The 19,732-nt window shown below is 42.8% G+C and overlaps 1 protein-coding gene across 2 annotated transcripts; it reads left to right on the forward strand.

Annotated features, from left to right (window-relative positions):
* The first annotated feature begins 140 nt into the window (after positions 1–140).
* Positions 141–19,468, forward strand: LOC6583704 (breast carcinoma-amplified sequence 3 homolog). 2 transcript variants are annotated; one of them, XM_032732025.2, is made up of 8 exons: positions 141–1,174; positions 6,150–7,274; positions 7,344–7,647; positions 7,715–8,627; positions 8,697–9,003; positions 9,116–9,360; positions 9,441–9,590; positions 17,672–19,468. In XM_032732025.2, the coding sequence occupies exons 2-8, from the start codon at positions 6,415–6,417 to the stop codon at positions 18,415–18,417; spliced, it is 3,525 nt and encodes a 1,174-aa protein (XP_032587916.1). In that variant the 5' UTR covers positions 141–1,174; positions 6,150–6,414; the 3' UTR covers positions 18,418–19,468. The 2 variants fall into 2 exon arrangements, with proteins under 2 accessions (XP_032587916.1, XP_032587915.1); XM_032732024.2 differs by lacking the exon at positions 17,672–19,468 and adding an exon at positions 12,280–15,773.
* Positions 19,469–19,732: the final 264 nt, after the last annotated feature.

The raw sequence follows: 19,732 nt of genomic DNA on the forward strand, positions 1-19,732 counted from the left end.
TTTTTTTTGTTATTGTGTGTTTGTAGTTGGCTGCACGGGCAGCAGCAGCAGCAGTAGAAAAACGCAGAAAAAAGTGAAATCGATTAAAAGCGCAATAGGCAGCAGCAGCAGCAGCAATAATAACAACAACAGCACTTGATGGAAAACAAATACAAATCCGTGGAGTAAAGTTAAAAGTAAAAGAAAATAAGAACGCAACAGAGATTTAATTTTAATGTCGCAGTAAATTTGTGTGCTGGCAAGAAGCAGCAGCAACAGCAAAAACCAACAACAACAACATACCAGCAGCAGCAGCAGCTGAGGCAGAAGCTGAATCGAAAACAGAAAACAAAAAACGAATACGAACAGCAAAGAACGTACGACGCAGACGTCGCAGCCAGCAGCCTCTCCGCTGTGTGCGTGTGTGTGCCTGTGAGTGGTGGTGAGCGTGGGTGCGAGCGAGGCAGCAGCAGCAATAGCAACAACAAAACAGAGCAGCAGCGACGACTGCGACGTCAACAGCAACAGTAGCGACGGCTGTTGTCGTTCTTTTTTTTTCGTAATTCATTTTGGTTTTTTTTTTGACACAATTCAAACAAACTCGGAGCTTTGCACTTGAAAGTTTGTTTCTAAGCTCGACTTTGTGTTTGCAGCTGCAGCGTGAGTGAGTGTATGTGCGTCTGCCTTTGTGTGGGCGTCAACAGTCGCTAGCAGTGGAGAGTTCAAAGAAGAACGCAAGACGCAGTTTGTTTGTTGCCAGCCAAAATATAAAAACAAAATCAAATTACTGTTGCTGCTGCTGCCGACTGTAACAACTACAACTACAACGAAAACAACTTTAACAGCAAATAGCTCAAACACACAACAACAAAAACAACAGCAACAATAATAACAAAGCAAAGAAGAAGACGAAAGCTACGCAGCAATAGAAACGACAACAGCTGAAAACATATGATTTTTGTTTGTGTTGCTTTTGTTTTTGTACGCTGTACTCAGCTTCTTCCACTGTGTCCTCAGTCGTAAGCAGCGAAAACACGAAAGAAAAAGTTGAGCAGCGGAACGTTCGGAACTGGAACGAACAGGCTCGCATTGTTGTTGCTGCTGCTGCTGCTGTTGCTGCTGCTCCTATCCACCAATTCTCAACTGTTTCTTGACGTCGTAACAACAACGCCAGCAGAAGCAGAAGCGTCAAGTGGTAAGTTTACTGTTGTCGTTGTTGCTATTGTGTTTCTTCCTCTTCTATTTTCCATATCTTCTCTTTTTATTATTATTATTATTTATTTTTTTTTTTTTTTTTTATTGTTTCATTATTGTTGACGCGCGAAATTAGCGAAGGAGAAAAACAAAAATTTGTATTGAAAAACAAATGTTATTTTTATGCAATTTTTTGTTGTTTATTGTTTATCTGTTGTTCGCTTTTCGAAACTCTTTCAAGTACACACAAATACACATAGACGGGCATATGTGTGAGTGTATGTGTTTGCTTGTATACGTGTGGCCCACCTCTAAATTGTTACCAAAGGCATGCAAGCGACGTATGCGTGTATATTTTGCATATATGTATATTTGCATTACTTGATTTCATAATGTTTTTGTCACATATGTATATCCGTGTTTTGTTATTTTTGTTTTGTGTTTTGTTATTTTTATTTTGCCTAAGTTCGCTGTGCTTTCAAAAAATATACACAAACATACGTATATACAATCGACACACTGATATACACGCAGACACGCACACACACATATATACACATCCATATATTTATATGTATTTATATATGTATAAGCGAGCAGTGCGCGTTAGACAGACAACGGACAGCAGAGCGAAACGCAACCAAACGAAACAAACTGATAATGAAACACTTTGGCACATTGGTTAACAATGTATATATGTATAAATATATACATGTAAATATTGAATTTAATTTAAATTAAACAAATTGTTAATATTATCAACTGTAAAATACATTAAACTAAATATCATGGAAATAGTTAACTAAATAATGATAGCTTGCATAGTTAGCAATCACTCATTTGATTAGAAATTTCCCATAAAGTTGATTTATTTTAATCATTTAATAAATTAAATTGGTTTATTTATTCATAACATCAAATGCTAGCATATTTATATAATATACAAATTTCTATACGATGAAATATGAGACGTATAAATATGTTGTTTACTTTTGCTTGCCATTTTCTTATGCATTTGTATCACTGTGCATGACGCTCTGCCAGTTGAAAGAGAGGCGATAAAAGAAAGAGCATAAAAACAACATTTCGTTGCAGCTGACCGTCGTGTGTGTGTGTGTGTGTGTGTGTGTGTTTGTTTGTTGTTGTTACTTCATTTTGTTTTTGTTTTTCTTCTATTTGCTCTGATTCTTATTTTGATAATTGCCTTTTGGGCTGCAGGGGGCCTCTTTGTTTCCAAAAATTATTAGCAGCAGCCACTAAAAATAAAGCAATTGAACAAGATGAGAAAGGAGGAGAAGAGACAAGACAGCGAATGCATTGCTAATGACACAATAATTTTATTTCGTTTGCTTTTGATTTATATTTAACTTTTTTTCACACAGTTCAGCGTTAATTCATTTTGTTTATGAGTTTGTATATGTTTTAATGTTTTTCGTTTTACTTTTTGTTGGTATACAAAATTGCAAAAGCATAAAGATGATGCTGGCACGCTCACTCTAACGCTTGCCTGCGCTTTCGCTTTCTCGTTCTAGCTTGCAGTTTCAGGTTCGAATTGTTTGAAATTTACCGCAAAATGTTTGCCAAATATTTTGTTGTGAGTGCGAATGTTTAGAAATGAAACGAAATCAGTGCAAAACAAGTGAATGAGTGAGTGAGGGGTGTAACAAGAATGAATTACAACAAGTATGTAAGTTGGCAACAGCTTTCCATTGGTGTTGGTGTGAAGAATACGCATGTATTAGTACAAAGCTCTTGAGCGCATTTCGTATTGTGCTTTCAGTGAATATTCGTGTCTTTCGTACGTGATTTGAAAAGCAATGAAAGCCACTTGCCGAACAAAGGGGGTGGGGGGAGGAATAGCAGGAGACGGGTGAATAATGAAAATACAATTTATCAAACAAAATTCCTAATTCAGCAATTTTTATAGATACACACATATGAAATGTGCAAAATTGTATACAAAAATCTTTTGTTGACCTGTTGCTATTTTCTCTCTCTCTCTCTCTCTTTAGGTTTTCCCTGCCTTAATTAAGTTAATTAAATAAAAAATATAAATTATAATCAATTTCAATATGCAATTATAATAAAAACCATTCAATTTCTTGCACATTTTAAATTTATTGAAATTTTCTTCAATTATTCCTTTATGGATTAGTTCGTTGAGTTTCCTATGACGCATTCAAAAGCTCCTTCACATAATCAACTTCAAAATGCTTATTGCTCAATTAGTGTCCTGTCTCTCTTTCATTTACACGCACTCCCTCTCTCTCTCCCCCCACTCTCGCTCTTCAACTTTGATAGCATTTCGTGCGCTTTTGAAATGCTGTATGCATGTACATATATTTATAGTAACACCTGTTCATAAATGCTTAGTATGTGTGTGCGTGTTTCTGTGTTGCGTTTTGTTGTGATTTTTCTTTGTCTACCAAAAACGCTTTGCGTAGATTTTGTCAAGTGGCTTTGGCAATGAACAGCATAAACAATAACACACACAAGCATACGCAGACACATGAGCTTTTTACTGTGCATATGTATGTATGTATGTGTGTATTTGATTTTGCGTGCACAAAGAAATCGAACGAACGGAACCATTGGCTCAACTCGCTGAGTAGCTAGCTTATTAACATTGACACACCAATTTACACACACACACACATACACACACATAGACGCAGCCAGTTAGTGGCACACAAAGCAAAAAGCTCGCAGACAACGGTCAACATTAGTTGTTGCTTTTATTTTGCTGCCTATGTCAAAACAAAGACAAAGTGCGTTGCGTTCTATGAGCGGGTGGCTGGCTACGCTGAGTCGTGGAGAGAGGTAACTGTTGCTCTTGAATGCAGCTATACACATACCTATGCATATCCCCCACAGCTGCCTCTGTGTGTGTGACATTGCTTTTAGTTGGCATTGCCATTGCTATTGCTATTGTTGTCGCTGATGCGCGTGTGCGCAAGTCAATTAAGGAATGCAACGTTTAGTGCCCTCTGCGCTAGTCTCTCCCTCCTTCTTCACTCTCGCTCTCCCGCTCTCTCTTCCAGCTACTTAAAACACAAAGAGCCACAACACACATATTTAAACTCAAATCAACTTTGCAATGCGTCATGCGCTTTGTAAAAATAGTTTTTCGTTTAACTTTAACCCATACTGTTGTGCGCAATTGTATATCCATTTCAATATCATGCGCTGCATACCCTATAAAATAGGTAGTGTTTTGTGTGTGTGTGTGTGTGTGTGAGCTTAACCTGTTCTAAAAACTGGTTAATAAATTTATTTTAATCAATATGAATTAAATGTATTGTTGTTTTTATATAACAGTAAGTATTTCCAGTTAACAAAAAAAAAAAAAAAGCAATAAATAAATAGCACTGCAAATAAGGTATCTTTAATTCGAGCACGTATTACATTATGTCCGACATCAATTAAATTATTTATTGAATTGCTGGAAATTTCATTACTGGGTCGCAGCTTACACATCTACATATGTATATGTGTGTGTATGTATGTAAGTGTATTTAATAGCTATGTGCATATATTATTTCACAATGTTGATCTTTGGCTTGTGGGATTGGCTCTCATACACTACACTTTTTCATATTTATATACCTACATATGTATATATACGTCATATTAGCTTATCAAACAATATTTACATACATACACTCTATACATTATATATGTACATATGTATGCACGTACCCCACAGTGTCAGCACTCTGTATATCAAACGCAATTAATACACGTGTGCATCTAAATGGGTTAAATGACTTGCCATGGAATATTTTGTTCGTAACCAAGAACAAAATAACTACTTTATCGGCACGATAAGCTCTAGCAAAGCGATAAGTAAATCACTTCTGAACTGACAACAACAATTTGGCAAATTGTTTACAAATTTTGAAGAAAACACATCTAACCTTTTGCCTATTGAACAGAAAAAAATTAAATAAAAATAGAAACAAAAACAAAAATCATCTGTGTGTGACAAACATGCACTTGGCCAGCATATGGGTTAATGGATACTGTTGCTATTTGGGTATTCGCTTCGGACAGCTGTTGCTCGCTGCGTCTCGCTCGCACCGCAAGCTTGGCTTGGCTTTGCGTTTTCGTGTGCCGTTGCTATTGCCGTTTGCTTTTGCTATTGCTTTGTGCTTGTTTCGTTTCTTTTGGTTCCGCTGTTTCTGCTGCTGCTGCTGCTGCTGCTGTGGTCTGATGTTGATAACTACGGCTTGCTTAACATGCATATGGACTTATGTGTATGTATGTGTGTGTTCATGACATACATATGTATATGTATATTACAGCAATAACAACAGCGTAGCACGTTGCAAAAATTTGTTTACCAATTTGCTTAGATTGGCGTTTCTTTATTTAAAGTTGCATTTCATTTATTTATTTATTTATTTGTTTGTTACCTGCACTAGCTGCCATTGACGTTGTTTATTAAAATTAATACATGTGTTCAATTTCATGGCGTGCACTGTAGCTGTATGTACACACATACATACATACATATGTATATTGGTTTCATTGCACTTAATTTACGCCCCATGGAATTGCTGTCGCCCCCCTGGCATGTGTGTGTGTGCGAGGCAAAAATAAAAAGTTGAAAGAAAAAAGAAACACGTAATGCGCTAATAAAACTTAAAAGGGCTGCGGGGAATGGTGGGTGTGGGTGCTGGGTGTTGGGTGAGGGATGAGGAATGAGGGAGAGCATGGCACACGAGTGTGCAAAGATTAAAAGCGTTTGATTGAGACAAAGCAAAAGCCATATGTACGCAACGAAATGGAATTGAAATATCGGCGAGAGCGATACAAAAACACGAAACGAACGAGAGAGCAAGTGTGTGTGTGTGTGTGTGTGTGTGTGTGCGAGCTGCATTTAGCAAAGTGTGCCAGAGAGAGATGGAGAGTAGCGCTTGCAGTTTGTTTATTTATTTATTTATTTCTCTTTTTTTCTGCTTTCCACTTTGCAGTTGACAACAGCTGAGCAGCAACACATACACAGAGACGTGAGCAGAGGCCGCAGCGGCAGCGCAGTCAGCAGACAGGCATATAGACAGACAGCCTGTCACCGTCTCCGTCACCCATCATCATCGTCATCATCATCATCACTATCCTCCAGCTAAGCGAGCGAGCGAGCGACAACGACGCTCTCTCTCTACACTCACGCTCTCGCTTTGATTGAACCAAACAGCTGAGACGGGCGACAGCCGTCGCACACACACCACTACACAGACAATGTCCGCGGATTCGCCGCGCCGCCATCACAGCCATCATTTACATCATCATGCTGCAGGCGGCGGCGGAGGTGGAGGCGGCGGCAGCGGCAACATTGGACTGCGAGGAGGCATGTCCATGCCGGCCGTGGTGCCGCCACAAACAGTCAGCGATCGCTCGATCCTGGACTCGGCCATTGGGTTCATTAACGATGTCACCTTGGTCCATCAGCCGGTGCAGGATCCCAAGGACACAATCACCTGGGCCCGCTTCGAGACGAGCGCTGATGTGAGCGATCCTCGTTTCGGCGACGACTGGGAGCTGGAGGGCAATGCGGCACCACCGCTGCTACTCATTCTCGGCTACGGCCTGGGCGTCCAGGTGTGGGCCATACCCGCCAACGGTGAGGCCGTGGAGGTGTTATCCTGGCGCCACGGCGTCGTCACCGCCCTGCGCGTGCTGCCCACACCGCTGACAGCTGCCACCGGTCTGGATGACAACGGGCGGGCCGACGAGCCCGTGGATGCATTTGCCGACAAGCGACCCTTGCTGGCCTTCGTCGATGGGGGCAGCGCTGCTGCCAACACTATGCTATCTGGTGGCCAATTCTCGGGCGGAGCTGGTGGCAGTGGCTCCTCGGGAATGTCGGGCGGCGGCATGGGCAATCCCTCGCATGCCGGCGCCTCCCACTTCAGTGCCGTCAACTTTGTCTCCCTGAAAACGGGCGTCCAGGTGAAGACCATCAAATTCAAGAATCCCGTGCTGGACATTCAGGCCAATCGCTCGGCGGTCGTCATTAGCTTCCACGAACGTCTGGCGGTGTTCGATGCGCGCACTCTGGAGGATCGCCTCACTATAACCACCTGCTTTCCCAGTCCGGGGTAAGTGAAAACAATTTTCATGCATGAATCTCTAAGCTTATGCTCGCTCTCTCTCTTGCTCTCCTCTAGTATCAATCCCAATCCCATTGCGCTCGGTCCACGCTGGCTAGCGTATGCGGAGCACAAGTTGCTCCACTCCAAGCGCAGCGGCGGCGGCTGCGACGGCGAGGGCGTCCCCAGCTATACGGCGACGGTGCTGAATGCGGCCAAGTCCTTTGGCAAGGGACTGCGGGAGCTGGGCGAACAGGTGGCCGCCGGCTTGACCGGCACCAGTGCCGGCAGTGGCAACAGCTCCAAGAGCAGCAGCTTCGACTCGGCCAGCGGCGGCGCCGATGGCAAGCAGTCGGGCGTGGTGACCATTATCGATGTGAAGGTAAAGTGCAAGAGAAGACAGACAAGAGTTCATAGATCCTCTGACCATCTGCTTTTCGCTCTTGCAGCATCCCATCAAGGACTACAGCCCGACGACGGGCACGCCGCTCGGCTCGATGAGCGATCCAATTATTGCCCACTTTGTGGCGCATAGCGAGGCGCTGGTTGCCATGGAATTCGATAGCTCTGGCATGCTGTTGCTAACAGCGGATCGTCGCGGTCACGATTTCCATGTCTTTCGCATCCAGCCCCATCCGGTGGGCTCCAGTCTGGCGGCAGTGCATCATCTGTATGTGCTGCATCGCGGCGACACGAGCGCCAAGGTGCAGCATATTGCCTTCTCGCTGGACTCCCGCTGGGCGGCCGTCTCCACGCTGCGCGGCACCACCCATGTCTTCCCCATAACGCCATACGGCGGCGCCATGGGCGTACGCACCCACACCTCGTTGCATGTGGTCAACAAGCTGTCGCGTTTCCATCGCAGCGCCGGCCTGGGCGCCGACGGACGCTCCAGCTCGCCCATCTCCCACTCGGAGAGCACCACGTTTGTGCAGTCGCTGCAGCCGTATCACAATCCCACATTGCCGCCCTTTCCGCGACCCACGGTGGTTCAGCCGCTGGCGCAGCTGCGTCAGCCATTTGTGCTCGGCTCGCCGCCAGGCAGCGCGACCATGGGCGGCGGTTCGGGCATGGGTGGCGGCGGCATGGGCGGCAGTGGCGGCGGCTCTGGCATCGGCGGCAGCAGTGGCAGCGGCGTCAGCTCCCATCAGCGTCAACGCCTGTCCTCGCTGTCGGATGACTGCGGCAAGCCGCTGAGCGTCTGTGCCACCTTTGCCAAGTCGCGCTCCTGGCTGCTGGAACCGCCAACGGCGACGCGCGAGGCACCGCATCGAGTCCAGCGCAAGGCCGTCGATTCGCTATTCGTGATGGCCGGCCATGGAGCGCTCATACAATACGATCTGGACACGAAGTTAGCCTCAAGTGAGTGACACTCCATGTGACAAGTTGACGGGAATTTGGATTAGTTAAAATTTCCTTTCCTTTTTGCAGATGTTGCCAAAGAGAAGATATGTGATGATACGCCCATTGAGCTGGAGGTGGAGGCCAAGGCGCAGTGGAATCTGGGCCGACGCAAGGATGGATCTCATGAAATTATACCACCGCTAGCGCTGGACAATTGGCTGATCAAGGATCGCCATGCCAGCCTCCTCATGGACAGCGCCCATCATTTCGATGAGGCCGACGAGCGGCCCGAGAGCTGGTTGGCTCAAGTCGAAATTATTACCCATGCGGGGCCCCATCGCCGGCTCTGGATGGGGCCGCAGTTCGTATTCAAGAACTACAATACGCCCAGCGGGTAAGAGACGGACGAATCTAGACGGGACATACACCTACATATACATAGATAGATATACATAGATAGATAAACTAGAATAGTCTTATTAATCTCTCACTTTAATCTCGTGCAGCTCCAATTTGAATCACGTGGATGCGGAGGCTGTGGAAATAGGCGTTACCAAGACGACAACCACAACGCTGCCCTCGACATCAGCGGGCTGTGGTGCGTCGGCCGGTGGTGCAATCATCGCCGCCGTCGAGCGTTCCAGTCCATTGAATATGCCGCTAAACGTTGCTGGCGGTGCGATGGGCGGAGCCAGTGTGGGCAGCACCGCACGTGCCGGAGTGCCGGTGCTCATTGAGTCCGGTTCATATAGTAAGTGCTTGAAATACCTGAAGCGATCGAATTGGGAAAATAACCAGAAATCTTCATCATTTATAAATGCGCCGCTGCAGGCAGCATTGAGCAGAGCCCCAAGCTGATGGATCGCTTTCGACATGGACACTTGGACTCTGACTATGGACACGGCGATATGCGTCTGAAGGAGGATCTGGCCGATGCCATGCGCGAGTCGCCCTCAACGATGGCAGCGCGTCGCGATACCGGTAAGTCTATATAGTAAAAGGAAACTCAGATATTGTGATATACAGATATACATATATATGTATGCTTAAACTATACTATCAAGTATATAGTATACAGTCGAGTCTCGATAACTCAAAAATCGCGATTAATCGACACAAAATTCTATACTCTTGAAAGAAAATTGTTCTTAATAATTTTCGATAAATTGAATTTCTGTAGAAATCGAAGAAAACTGATCTTTGCCTATTACGATTTATCGGGATTCTACAGTATATACATACATATATATTTATATAGAGTTAGTGCTCAAATGTGATTGTAAAGATTTCGGTCTTAAGATATCATTCATATATGTAATGAACTATCGAATATATATCACATTTGAGCACTCCACTAAATCGATTACAGTTATCGTTTATCGTTATCGTTTATCGTTAGCTAAGTTTTACCTGTTTCTCAAGTTTTGACTTTGAGCTAAATTCATTTATTGAATGTTTTACTATTAATATTATTATCAATTTTATGGTTATTATTATTATTATTATTATTATTATTATTATTGTTCTTGTTATTATTGCGATTATTCATTTTTTGAACGCTTTATGAGAAATGTAAATTTTACAATTGGCAAGTTTCTGAATTGAAGCAAACGAAAAAAAAAAAAAAAAAAAAACACCACGAAATTGGCATTGGTTTCTCCTTCTATTTTTTTTTCTCTTCTAATTTTGCTGTTGTTTAGCTCTGATTGCCCTTCTATATATATACAGATATAACCCCACATATAGTATATATAGACATATCCCAATTAATGCTACCCGATCAATCCTATATGCCTAATCATATTATATCATTCTGCTCATCATATCATTCAAATCACATGTGTGCGTGTGTGTGTGTGTGTATCCCAAAATCCATAAAGCTATACGCTACAGTGAGCACTCGCTAAGGAAAACTTTTGTAAATTGAAATATAAATTTGATTGGATAATTTTTTTGTATTCTAAATAATTTTTTACAAAATTTGATTTAAAATTAAATTATCTGCTATACTTATATTTTTTCTGGTGTTTTGCGCAGCTATGGTCACCCTTAAAATTTTGCTTTCGACATTTGCCATTATTATAGATAAAAAAAGAAAAAAAAAAAAAGAACCTGTTTACTACATTTTAATAATATAAACTTAATTTAAGCTAATCAAAATTGAAAATTTGTCAACTTTTGCAGACACACACACAAACACATACACAAGCACACATACACACAAACACAAGTACACATACACACAGCAATTGGCTTCTATACTATATCTACCTATACACTCTATTTTGCACTATTTCTCTCCGGATTACTTTTCTGTTGTTTAGGACTCTCATTGCCAGAGCCCACTGTAAACTAACGAATGAGAAAGGGAGAGAGAGAAAGAGAGAGAGATAGAGAAAGACACCAACACACAATTGTGCTTCTCTTTCAGCAAGAACTCTATCGTATATCCCGCAGTTCCCCCTTTAAAATGAATATTTCAACAGCAATTGCATATATAAAGACGATATGTGGATATGTATGGATATATATACACATATATCTATCTATATCTATTTAATCTCTATATGCAATTGTGCTCATTAAATCGGTAGTGCACTATAAAAAATAATAAAATAATTATATATTTATGTCTATTAATTCAATTATAATTAAAAATTATTCTGCGTTTGCTGCTTCTTCTTCTGCTTCTACATCATCGTGGTCTGTTTCTTCTTCTTCTTCTACTTCTACTACTTGAACTACTTCTCCTGCTTTTCAAGCGTTCCACTTGTTTGGGCTTTTTTTCCCTGAATTTCTAACTTTTTGCTTTTGGAAATGAAACGAAAATTTTAACCAACGCGTGCGAGTGAGAGAGAAAGAGTGTTAGAGACAGAGAGAGAGAACGAATGACAGAGAGAGAGAGAGGGAGAGTTGGAGAGCAAAAGTGTGAAGGAGAGAAAGAGACAGAGAACAGTTGAGAAGAAAGAGCACATGAAAGAATTTTAAAAAATTTTATAAATAAATATTAATAACTAAAATTAAAATTCTTAAATTAAACAAAAAAAAGCCAAAGCCATTTAATTTCGTTTAACAAGTCAAAAAAAAAATCCTTTAAAAAATTAAAAAGTTTGCAAGCCAAAAAATTAATTTAAAAACAAGTTTTTATTTTTATTTCTATAAATATATATAAAATATTTTGTATATATATTTAAATATATATTATTAATTTACGTTTCTATACGCTTAAAAAAACTCACTGCATTCAAAATAAAAAATAAAAAACACTAGTAAAAACAGTTGCAAAAATATATATAAAAAACTAAAATTCCGTAGCAAAACATTTTGTTCACTAAAAAAAAAAAAATTGTTTTTACCATTTGCATTTAGCTTAAAGCGTTCTTTTTTATGCCGTTTGCATCTTCTAGTTCAAATTTTCTTGTTTTTTGTTGTTTTTTTTTTCTTCTATAATTTTTTTTTAACACGTAAAGCTTACTAAAAACATGAGCCAAAAAGAAAATCGAAAATATATAAAAACAAAATTTGATGAAAATTCAAAGAAAATATAGAAAAATTTTGGCCTTTGGCTTTTTGGCAAAAATGCGCTTTTCTCATAATTTGTTTTCTCTTCTTCTCTTCTCTTCTCTGTTCTGTGCGCTGTCCGTAAACGTCGTCGCGTTCCTTTGCCCAGATGTTGCAGCTCTCGAGTCAGCAACTGTTGCAGCCGCAAGTGCCGCAGCAACAACTGCAGCAGCAGCAGCAGCAGCAGCAGCAGACAATGCCTGCTACTATGACGCCCTGGCCGAGCACGAGGCTGACGAGGAGGAGTCGGCGCAGGAGTTGCCGCACAGTGCTGCAACCATCTCGGCGCTGGCCAGCGTCTTGCCCAACATTTGCAGCTACGAGCTGAGCGCCAAGCCGGGTCATGCTACGGCAGCAGCAGCAGCGGCAGCGGCAGCGGCAGCGCCGCCGCGCATTGAGAAAATCGTGAATCCCTTGGGCACCGTCACGGACGTCCATGCGGGCATCAGCGGTGAGCTGCAGACGGACATGCTGGACGAGGTGGTGGGTCAGCTGGCGGCGGAGGATTGCGTCATCCATGAGAATTGCGACGAGGCGCTCTTTCGGCCCGTCGTGGCCATCTTCTGTGACGAGCTGGCCGAGCAGCGGCGGCACGAGGAGCAGCTGCAGCGCGAGCAGCGGGAGCTGAAGACGGCAGGACGGGCCGGTGGGCTGGGCGTCATGGGCGAGGGACAGCCGCCGGTGGTGCTGGCCAATAAGCTGATTGTGCCGGTGATAGCCAAGGAAATGGATGAGGTTATTACGCAGAAGGAGAAGAAGCAGAAATCATTAAAATCTCAGGCGGCGGCCGAGGATGCGGCGCAGGCGCAGCGATTCGCTGAGCTCTCCCATCTCAATAAGCCAGTCAAGGGCAACAACAACAACAACAGCAACAACAGCAATAATAATAACAAAACGACAACTGCCAAAGCAACTGCAACTGCGACTACAGCAGCAGCAACAACAACAACAACAACTGCCATCAGCGAGGATGAGCAGCAGCTCGAGGACGAGCTGCAGACATCGATAAGCTCGACGCTGTCCCTAAAAACAAATCAACCAAGCAACAAAAAGTCCAAAGCGGCCAAGCACAAGGCTAACAGAGCAGCAGCACAACAACAGCAACAACAACAACAACAGAGCAACAAGAAAGACAAAAAGCAGGCCGAGCAGGAGGCAGAGCGTAGACAGCTAGAGGAGGAGGAGCAGGAGGCAAGGGAGGTACAGGAGGCGGAGCTAAAGAGACAAGCGCAGCTCAAGGCTGAGCAGGAGCTAAAGGCAAAGCAAGAGCTGGAACAAAAAGCGGAACAGGAGCAGGAGGAGGAGGAACAGTTGCAGCAGCAGCAGCACCAAAAGCACACAGAGCAAACTGAACAGGAATTGGACTATGCCGATGGGCTGCTGGCCAAGCGTGCCTCAATAGCCGCCGTAATGGTAAGCAGTGCCAGTGCACAAGGACTCAATCTGCATGTGGAAACAGAGCAGGAGGCGGAGGAACAAGAAAAGCAAGAAGAGGCCAAAGTAGAGGCAAAGCCCGCCAAGCCGGAGCTAACGAAGCAGGCCAAGAGCAAAGCTGGCAGGAGCAAGGATAAGGACATGGACAAGGACAAGGAGAACGTTAGCTATCAGGTGAAGGTGCTGGAGCTGATGCCGGCGGAGTCAGGCAGCGCCTGGAGAACTCTCGAAAAACAACAACAGACACAAGAAACACAAACAACAACAACAACAACAACACAAACGGCAACGACAACAGCAACGGCCAGCGATGCAGATTTTCCGAGCCTCAGCGGGAAGCGGCAGACGGAGAAATTGCTGCCAGGACTGCTGACGCCACTGCAGGAGCCGCCGAGTCGTTTCGATGACTTTTTGCTGAGCGCGCTGCAGCCGCTGGAGGCGCTGCCGCCGCTGCCGGCACTGGAGCCGTTGCAAGGGCTCGGAGACGACGAGCAGGAGGTGGAGGAGGAGGCGAATGAGGATCAGGCAACTACAGCCAAAGCAGCAGGAGCAGGAGCTGGAGCTGAGCGTAGTCTCATCAACTTTGAGAGTCCGTTGCAGGAGAGCGCTGGAGCAGTGCCGCGTAAAATAACACCACCACCACGTGGCTTCACCGAGCAGAATCTGATCCTGGCGCTCTGCGGCTCGCTGCACTACGAGAATGAGTACGCGCAGCTGCAGCTGCTGGCGGGCAAGGAGCAGCTGGCGAGTGCAGCGATGCACAAGTCCGTCTGCAGCACGAACAGCTCGTCGGGGTCCGAGGAGCTGCTGCTCATGGAGGAGCCCAAGAAGCTGAGCAAGAAGCACAAGCGCGCCAAGCAGCAGCAAAAGGAGCAACTGCAGCTGCAGCAATCGGCCGTGGCAGCGGACGATGAGGAGCTGCGTCCATTGATTAGCATCAGCATGTGTGAATCCCAGCATCAGCATCAGCAGCAGTTGCTCAGTGCCGAGGCTGATGCTGAAGACGATGACAATGATAATGATGACGATGACAATGACAATGATGATGTGGATGAGGACGATGATGATGATGATGACGATGTTGCTGCTGGTGCCACACTGCCAGAAGATCTGCTGCACTTTGGCAGCAGCGCAACGGCACCCCACTCGGGCACCACCACGGACAGCGAGGGTCCTGTGCCGACGACCACGTCGGACGACAACATCCTCTATGCCAGCAGCTTGACCGCATCCTCGTCGCATGCCAAGCTGAAGACCAAGAAGCTGGAGCATAAAATCAATTTGATCGCCGCCATCGAGGCGGCCACATCGTCGTCCACCTCATCGGCGGAGGAGAGCAGCGCCGAGACGGCAGCAACGGCGACGGCAACAACAACGGCAGCAGCGGCAGCAACAGTTGCCACAACTGCGGCAGCAGCAACAACAGTTGCAACGGCAGCGGCCAGCGGTGCGGCTGCGGCGGCGGCGGCGGCTGCTGGCAGCACAGCGGCACATTTGGCCGCACTGGCAACGCCGGCTGCGGCAGCCAGCGGCGGCAGCGCTGCACTGGGCTTGGGCGTGGGCGTGGCACAGGTCACGGGCCAGCCGAGTGCCACAAAGAAGAAGACGAAACGTCGCAAGAGATAAGAATTAGCAATATGTTTGTTGTGCGTGTTCAGTTTCGTGGTGCTCTGGCATTTGTACGCCAGTCCGGCAACGCCACACGCGGTCAGACAACAGCCACAGCCGCAGTCGCAGGTGCCGTCGACGCAGCAACAGCAGCAGCAGCAGCAGCAGCAATACCAACAGCAGCACCAGGCGCAGCAGCTGATGTCGCTGCCAGCAGAGCAGCAAACGTTGCTGCCGCGCATCATCAAATAGCGCAACAAACATTCGCGTTACACACATACACACACACACCCACACATATACATACGCTCCTTGCACTTACGCCCACCCCAAGCCCAACCGTCTTAGAGCCTAAGTAAATAGCAAAAACCGCACACAACTCTCTCTCTCTCTCTCTCTCTCTTCCCCCTCACTCTCTCTACTACTACTACTACACACTCACACATATATGCATATATATGTATTGTAGCCCAATAATTAAGTGTGCAAAAATTCTAAAAAAAAATAATAATTATATAAAAAATCTAAAACTACACAAAAAAAAAACTATGTGATTATTGACAACAGCAAAAAAACGCGTTTGTAGCAATTTGTTTAAATTTACAAAAACAAAAAAAAAATCAACAAAACAAAACAAAAACGACAAAAAAATGTATGCTAACCATTTTTAAGTGCAAAAGTTATATTATTAGTTATTAAAAAAAAACTCAACATATATACATATATATATACATAAATAAATAAATATGTAAGAGAATTATGCAAAAATGAAAAAAAAAAAAAAAAATCAAAAAACCAAAACCAAACTCAAAAAGCTCTAATTTTAATGATGTAAATACAAACAAATATTTGGCAAGAGAATCGCAATTTGTATAAAAAGAAATCGTTTGCTCACACACACACACCCACACACACAAACCACATTTAACTGCTAGCAATCCAGCTTAAAATAGAACATGAAAAAAGCAATAATAACCACACTGTCCAAAGCCACAATCTCTGTAAATTCTAGACGCAGAGCTTCGCGCAGAACTCGATTTCTTTTGTAGACATGATCCTTGAGAGTTGCGCATTTGCGCTCTCTTGAATGCGACGCAGTGCTGCGTTGCTCTCTTGAATGCAGCCGCAATTTTCAGTGGCGCTGTTGACTTCAATTCAACTGAGAGCGCTAAAAGCTTCGCTGCGTCAATGCAATACTCTCTCTCTCTTTTTGAGTGAGCAGAGCTTACGGTTTTTTAAGCTGCGCTGCTCTCTTCGAGCGTACAGAGTTAAGTTTTGCCTTCGTTAAGTTTTTTTAACAACAGCCAACAATAACAATAAAACACAAAACTGCAAAAAAAAAAAATCCTCCCAAACAAAAAACTTTCAAAAAAAATTAAAAATTAAAAAAAAAAACAACTGGTTTTTTGGCGCTTTGCTTAAATTATAAATATATATTTTTAAAATATTATTTTGTATTTAATATAATTTTCTTCTGTTTATTTATTTCAATTGCAAAGAAAAAACCTAAAAATGAATAGAACTTATATATATTTTTTTATTTTAGTATTTTTCATATAAGAATTTTTTCTATTTTCAATTGTAAATTCAAACATTTCGGCAAAGCTTTTGAACCAATGTAAAAAGGAAATATAAAAGAACAACAACAACAAAAATAGTTTTTCTGTATATATAGCTTGCAGTATTTATGATTTTTTTTTTTTTTTTTAACTGATGGAAAAGAAGCAGAAAAAACATTGAGAAAACGAAAAACAAAAAGCAACTATAAATTAATTAAATTAAATATGTATAATTAAATAAATGCAATTTTAGTTAAAACTACCATAAAAAGTTTTTGTTGTGTATTGATGGGGATATATAAAGTCGCTCACGGAATACCCTGTGAAGTTGAGTGATTGTTATTTCAATTACTATCATTATAGTCTTTTTTTATTTTTATTTAAAAATTGATTAAGTTTAGTGCTGAAATATCTTTGCTAAATCCTATATATAGTGAAACAATCTATTAGAACTAGTTTTCTAGCATAGGTATGTCAATCAAATTTTTTATAAATACTTCTTAGCATTAGCTGTACTGCATATGTCAGGAGCAATCTAATCGTATGATTAGATCATATTGAGCTCATAATATATAGTTCATATTTAGCATATTTTACAAAGAAGAAGAGAAAACTGACAATTTTGATAAACCTTTATGAAATAGTTCATATATGACAGCTCGCTATCTGCGATGCACTTGTATAGCTAGTTATAAGGCAAAATTATTCCCAACAGACCCAGTGAACTCAGTTGCTAGTAAAGCAAAAGAACTGAAATTTGGTATGAGGCGTAATAAATGTCGCATATATGAAATTTTAATAAACACTTGCGCTTAACCTAAGTAATTTAGATGCAAATCAATAATATCTAACGTAAATGTAATAATATTTTTGTATTTTTCGCTCTTTCTTCTTATGCAGGCAACTTCTTTGGGTTGGATCAAATGGATGGCTTGGCCAACAACAACAACCCCAACAGCAACAACAACAACAACAACACAATTCTAACAACAACAACAGCTCTCAAGGCTGACAACAACAAGCTGCTGACGAAGCCCAAACGGCTGAGCATCAATCCGAATGCCAATGCAAATGCCGCCAAACAACAGCCGGAACCGAAACCAGAACCAGAACCAGAACCCGAAACCGAAACCGAACCCGAAGCCGAACCCCAACCGGAACCGGAACCGGAACCAATGAGCATAACACCACCACCGCCGCCAGTGTCGTCGCAGTCAACAGCAACAGCAACAGCAACAGTAGAGCCAGCAGCAGCAGCAGCAACAGTTGCTGCTGTTGCCGCGACAACAGTTGCTGGCAGCGTGCTGTTGCCGAAGCCGCAGCTCAACACCGCCGCCGTGGGCATCGATGGTGAGCTGGCGACCGTTGTGAACATTGATGTGTTTGACGATCAGCTCAGCCTGAGCAGCATCAGCACCAACAGTCGCCTATCGATCGAGGGGCCGCCCTCGCAGTCGTCGCCGCCGCTGAGCCTCACCAATGGCCTCATGATGGAGACGAATCTAATGCATTTCAGTGAGAGTGCGCCGCCAGTGTCTGTCGATACCGGCTCCAATTCCGTTGCCGGCTCTGGTTCCGGTTCCGGCTCCGGTTCCGGCTCCGGTTGTGAACCAATGTCCGGCACCGATGGCCTGCCAAATTTGTGAGAGTTAATCCAGAGGCCATCGGCGGTGCGTCTCATGCAGCGCGCCACGCTGATCGGCGACAATTTCAACTTGCGGCGCATCTGCACGCAGCTGTTCAAACAGTCGCCAACAGATGGCGCCAACGCAGATCCAACCAACGAGAAGCCTTCTTAATCACCACACACAAAATGCAAAAACAAAAAAAAAAAAAAAAAAAAAACAAAACTAAAAACTAAAAAAAAAAAAAAAAACACACAAAACAAAACAAACAAAAAGCAACAAAAAAAATCACCTCTAGTTCGGTGCTTGTTTTATCATTTATAATTTTATTATTTTAAGTATCAAATGAGACGAGGCTGCAAATGACACTTAATCGTGGGATTAATCACAAGCTGAAAAACAGTGCTGCAAAACGCTTTCAAATGCAACTACTCCAGAGTAAGCTTACAAGCGCCAGAAAGCTGCCTTCAAACTGTAATTACACAAAGCTAAAAGCTCGTGCGTTTTAAAAGCTTTTCGCTAAGTCAAAGCTCACTTAGCTAAATTTGTAAAGCTATGCAGGCCTCTAGTTCATCGAGTCAAAAAGAACTGAAAATTCCACTTGAAAACTTTTCCTCTCGTTTTGCTAACATCAGTCAAGGCGTATTAGCTTGCGCGCTATCCTTGCGCAATATTTGAAAGTACATTAAAGCTTTCACTTCCAAGAACAAGCTATAATTTTAGCTAAGTATTTTGCCCAGTGACCTAAGCGGCATTGTTTGCATTCAAGCTGAAAGCTTTTCAGTATAACAACTTTATAAAATGCAACAGTTTTTGATGAAAGCACATTGTAAGCTTTTGATTAATCCTAGGATAAAGTGGCATGCGCTGTAGCACGTGTCATTTGGTGTAAGAAACGCATTAGTTCAATTAGTTCCGTTTAATTGGTTTAATCGATATTATTATAATATTATAACGATTTTTTTATATCATCATCCTATAAACAATTGTTGACGAAACGCATAGCAAAAAGCCATAAAGAATATGCAAACAGAAAAAAAGAAAAAGTGAAGCACATCTAAAACAATACATAGATCAGATCAGACCTCAGCTGAATGCCGTGATATTTAAAATAAAATTTAAAAAAAAAAAAAAAAAAAAAAAAAAAAAAAACTAAAACTAAAGTAATTTTAAAAAAGAAAAGAAGGAAGCGAAGTTATAAGAGAAATAAAAAAAAAAAAATTTAAAAAAAAAATATATATGTATATAGATTTATATATGTATGTCAGCATGTATGCATTGAGAGAAGCAAAAGATAAGCGTATAAACTATTAAAAATATAGAAAAAAATAACATT

The sequence above is a fragment of the Drosophila mojavensis genome, unplaced genomic scaffold, assembly GCF_018153725.1.
Source record: "Drosophila mojavensis isolate 15081-1352.22 unplaced genomic scaffold, ASM1815372v1 contig_136, whole genome shotgun sequence".
Taxonomy (NCBI): Eukaryota; Metazoa; Arthropoda; class Insecta; order Diptera; family Drosophilidae; genus Drosophila; species Drosophila mojavensis.

Bases quoted from the DNA above. Each gene is read 5' to 3' on its own strand.
- LOC6583704 (XM_032732024.2), top strand. From the start codon at position 6,415: ATGTCCGCGGATTCGCCGCGCCGCCATCACAGCCATCATTTACATCAT. The intron at 7,648-7,714 runs GTAAAGTGCAAG...TCGCTCTTGCAG, and splicing joins TGACCATTATCGATGTGAAG to CATCCCATCAAGGACTACAG. The intron at 9,361-9,440 runs GTAAGTGCTTGA...GCGCCGCTGCAG, and splicing joins CATTGAGTCCGGTTCATATA to GCAGCATTGAGCAGAGCCCC.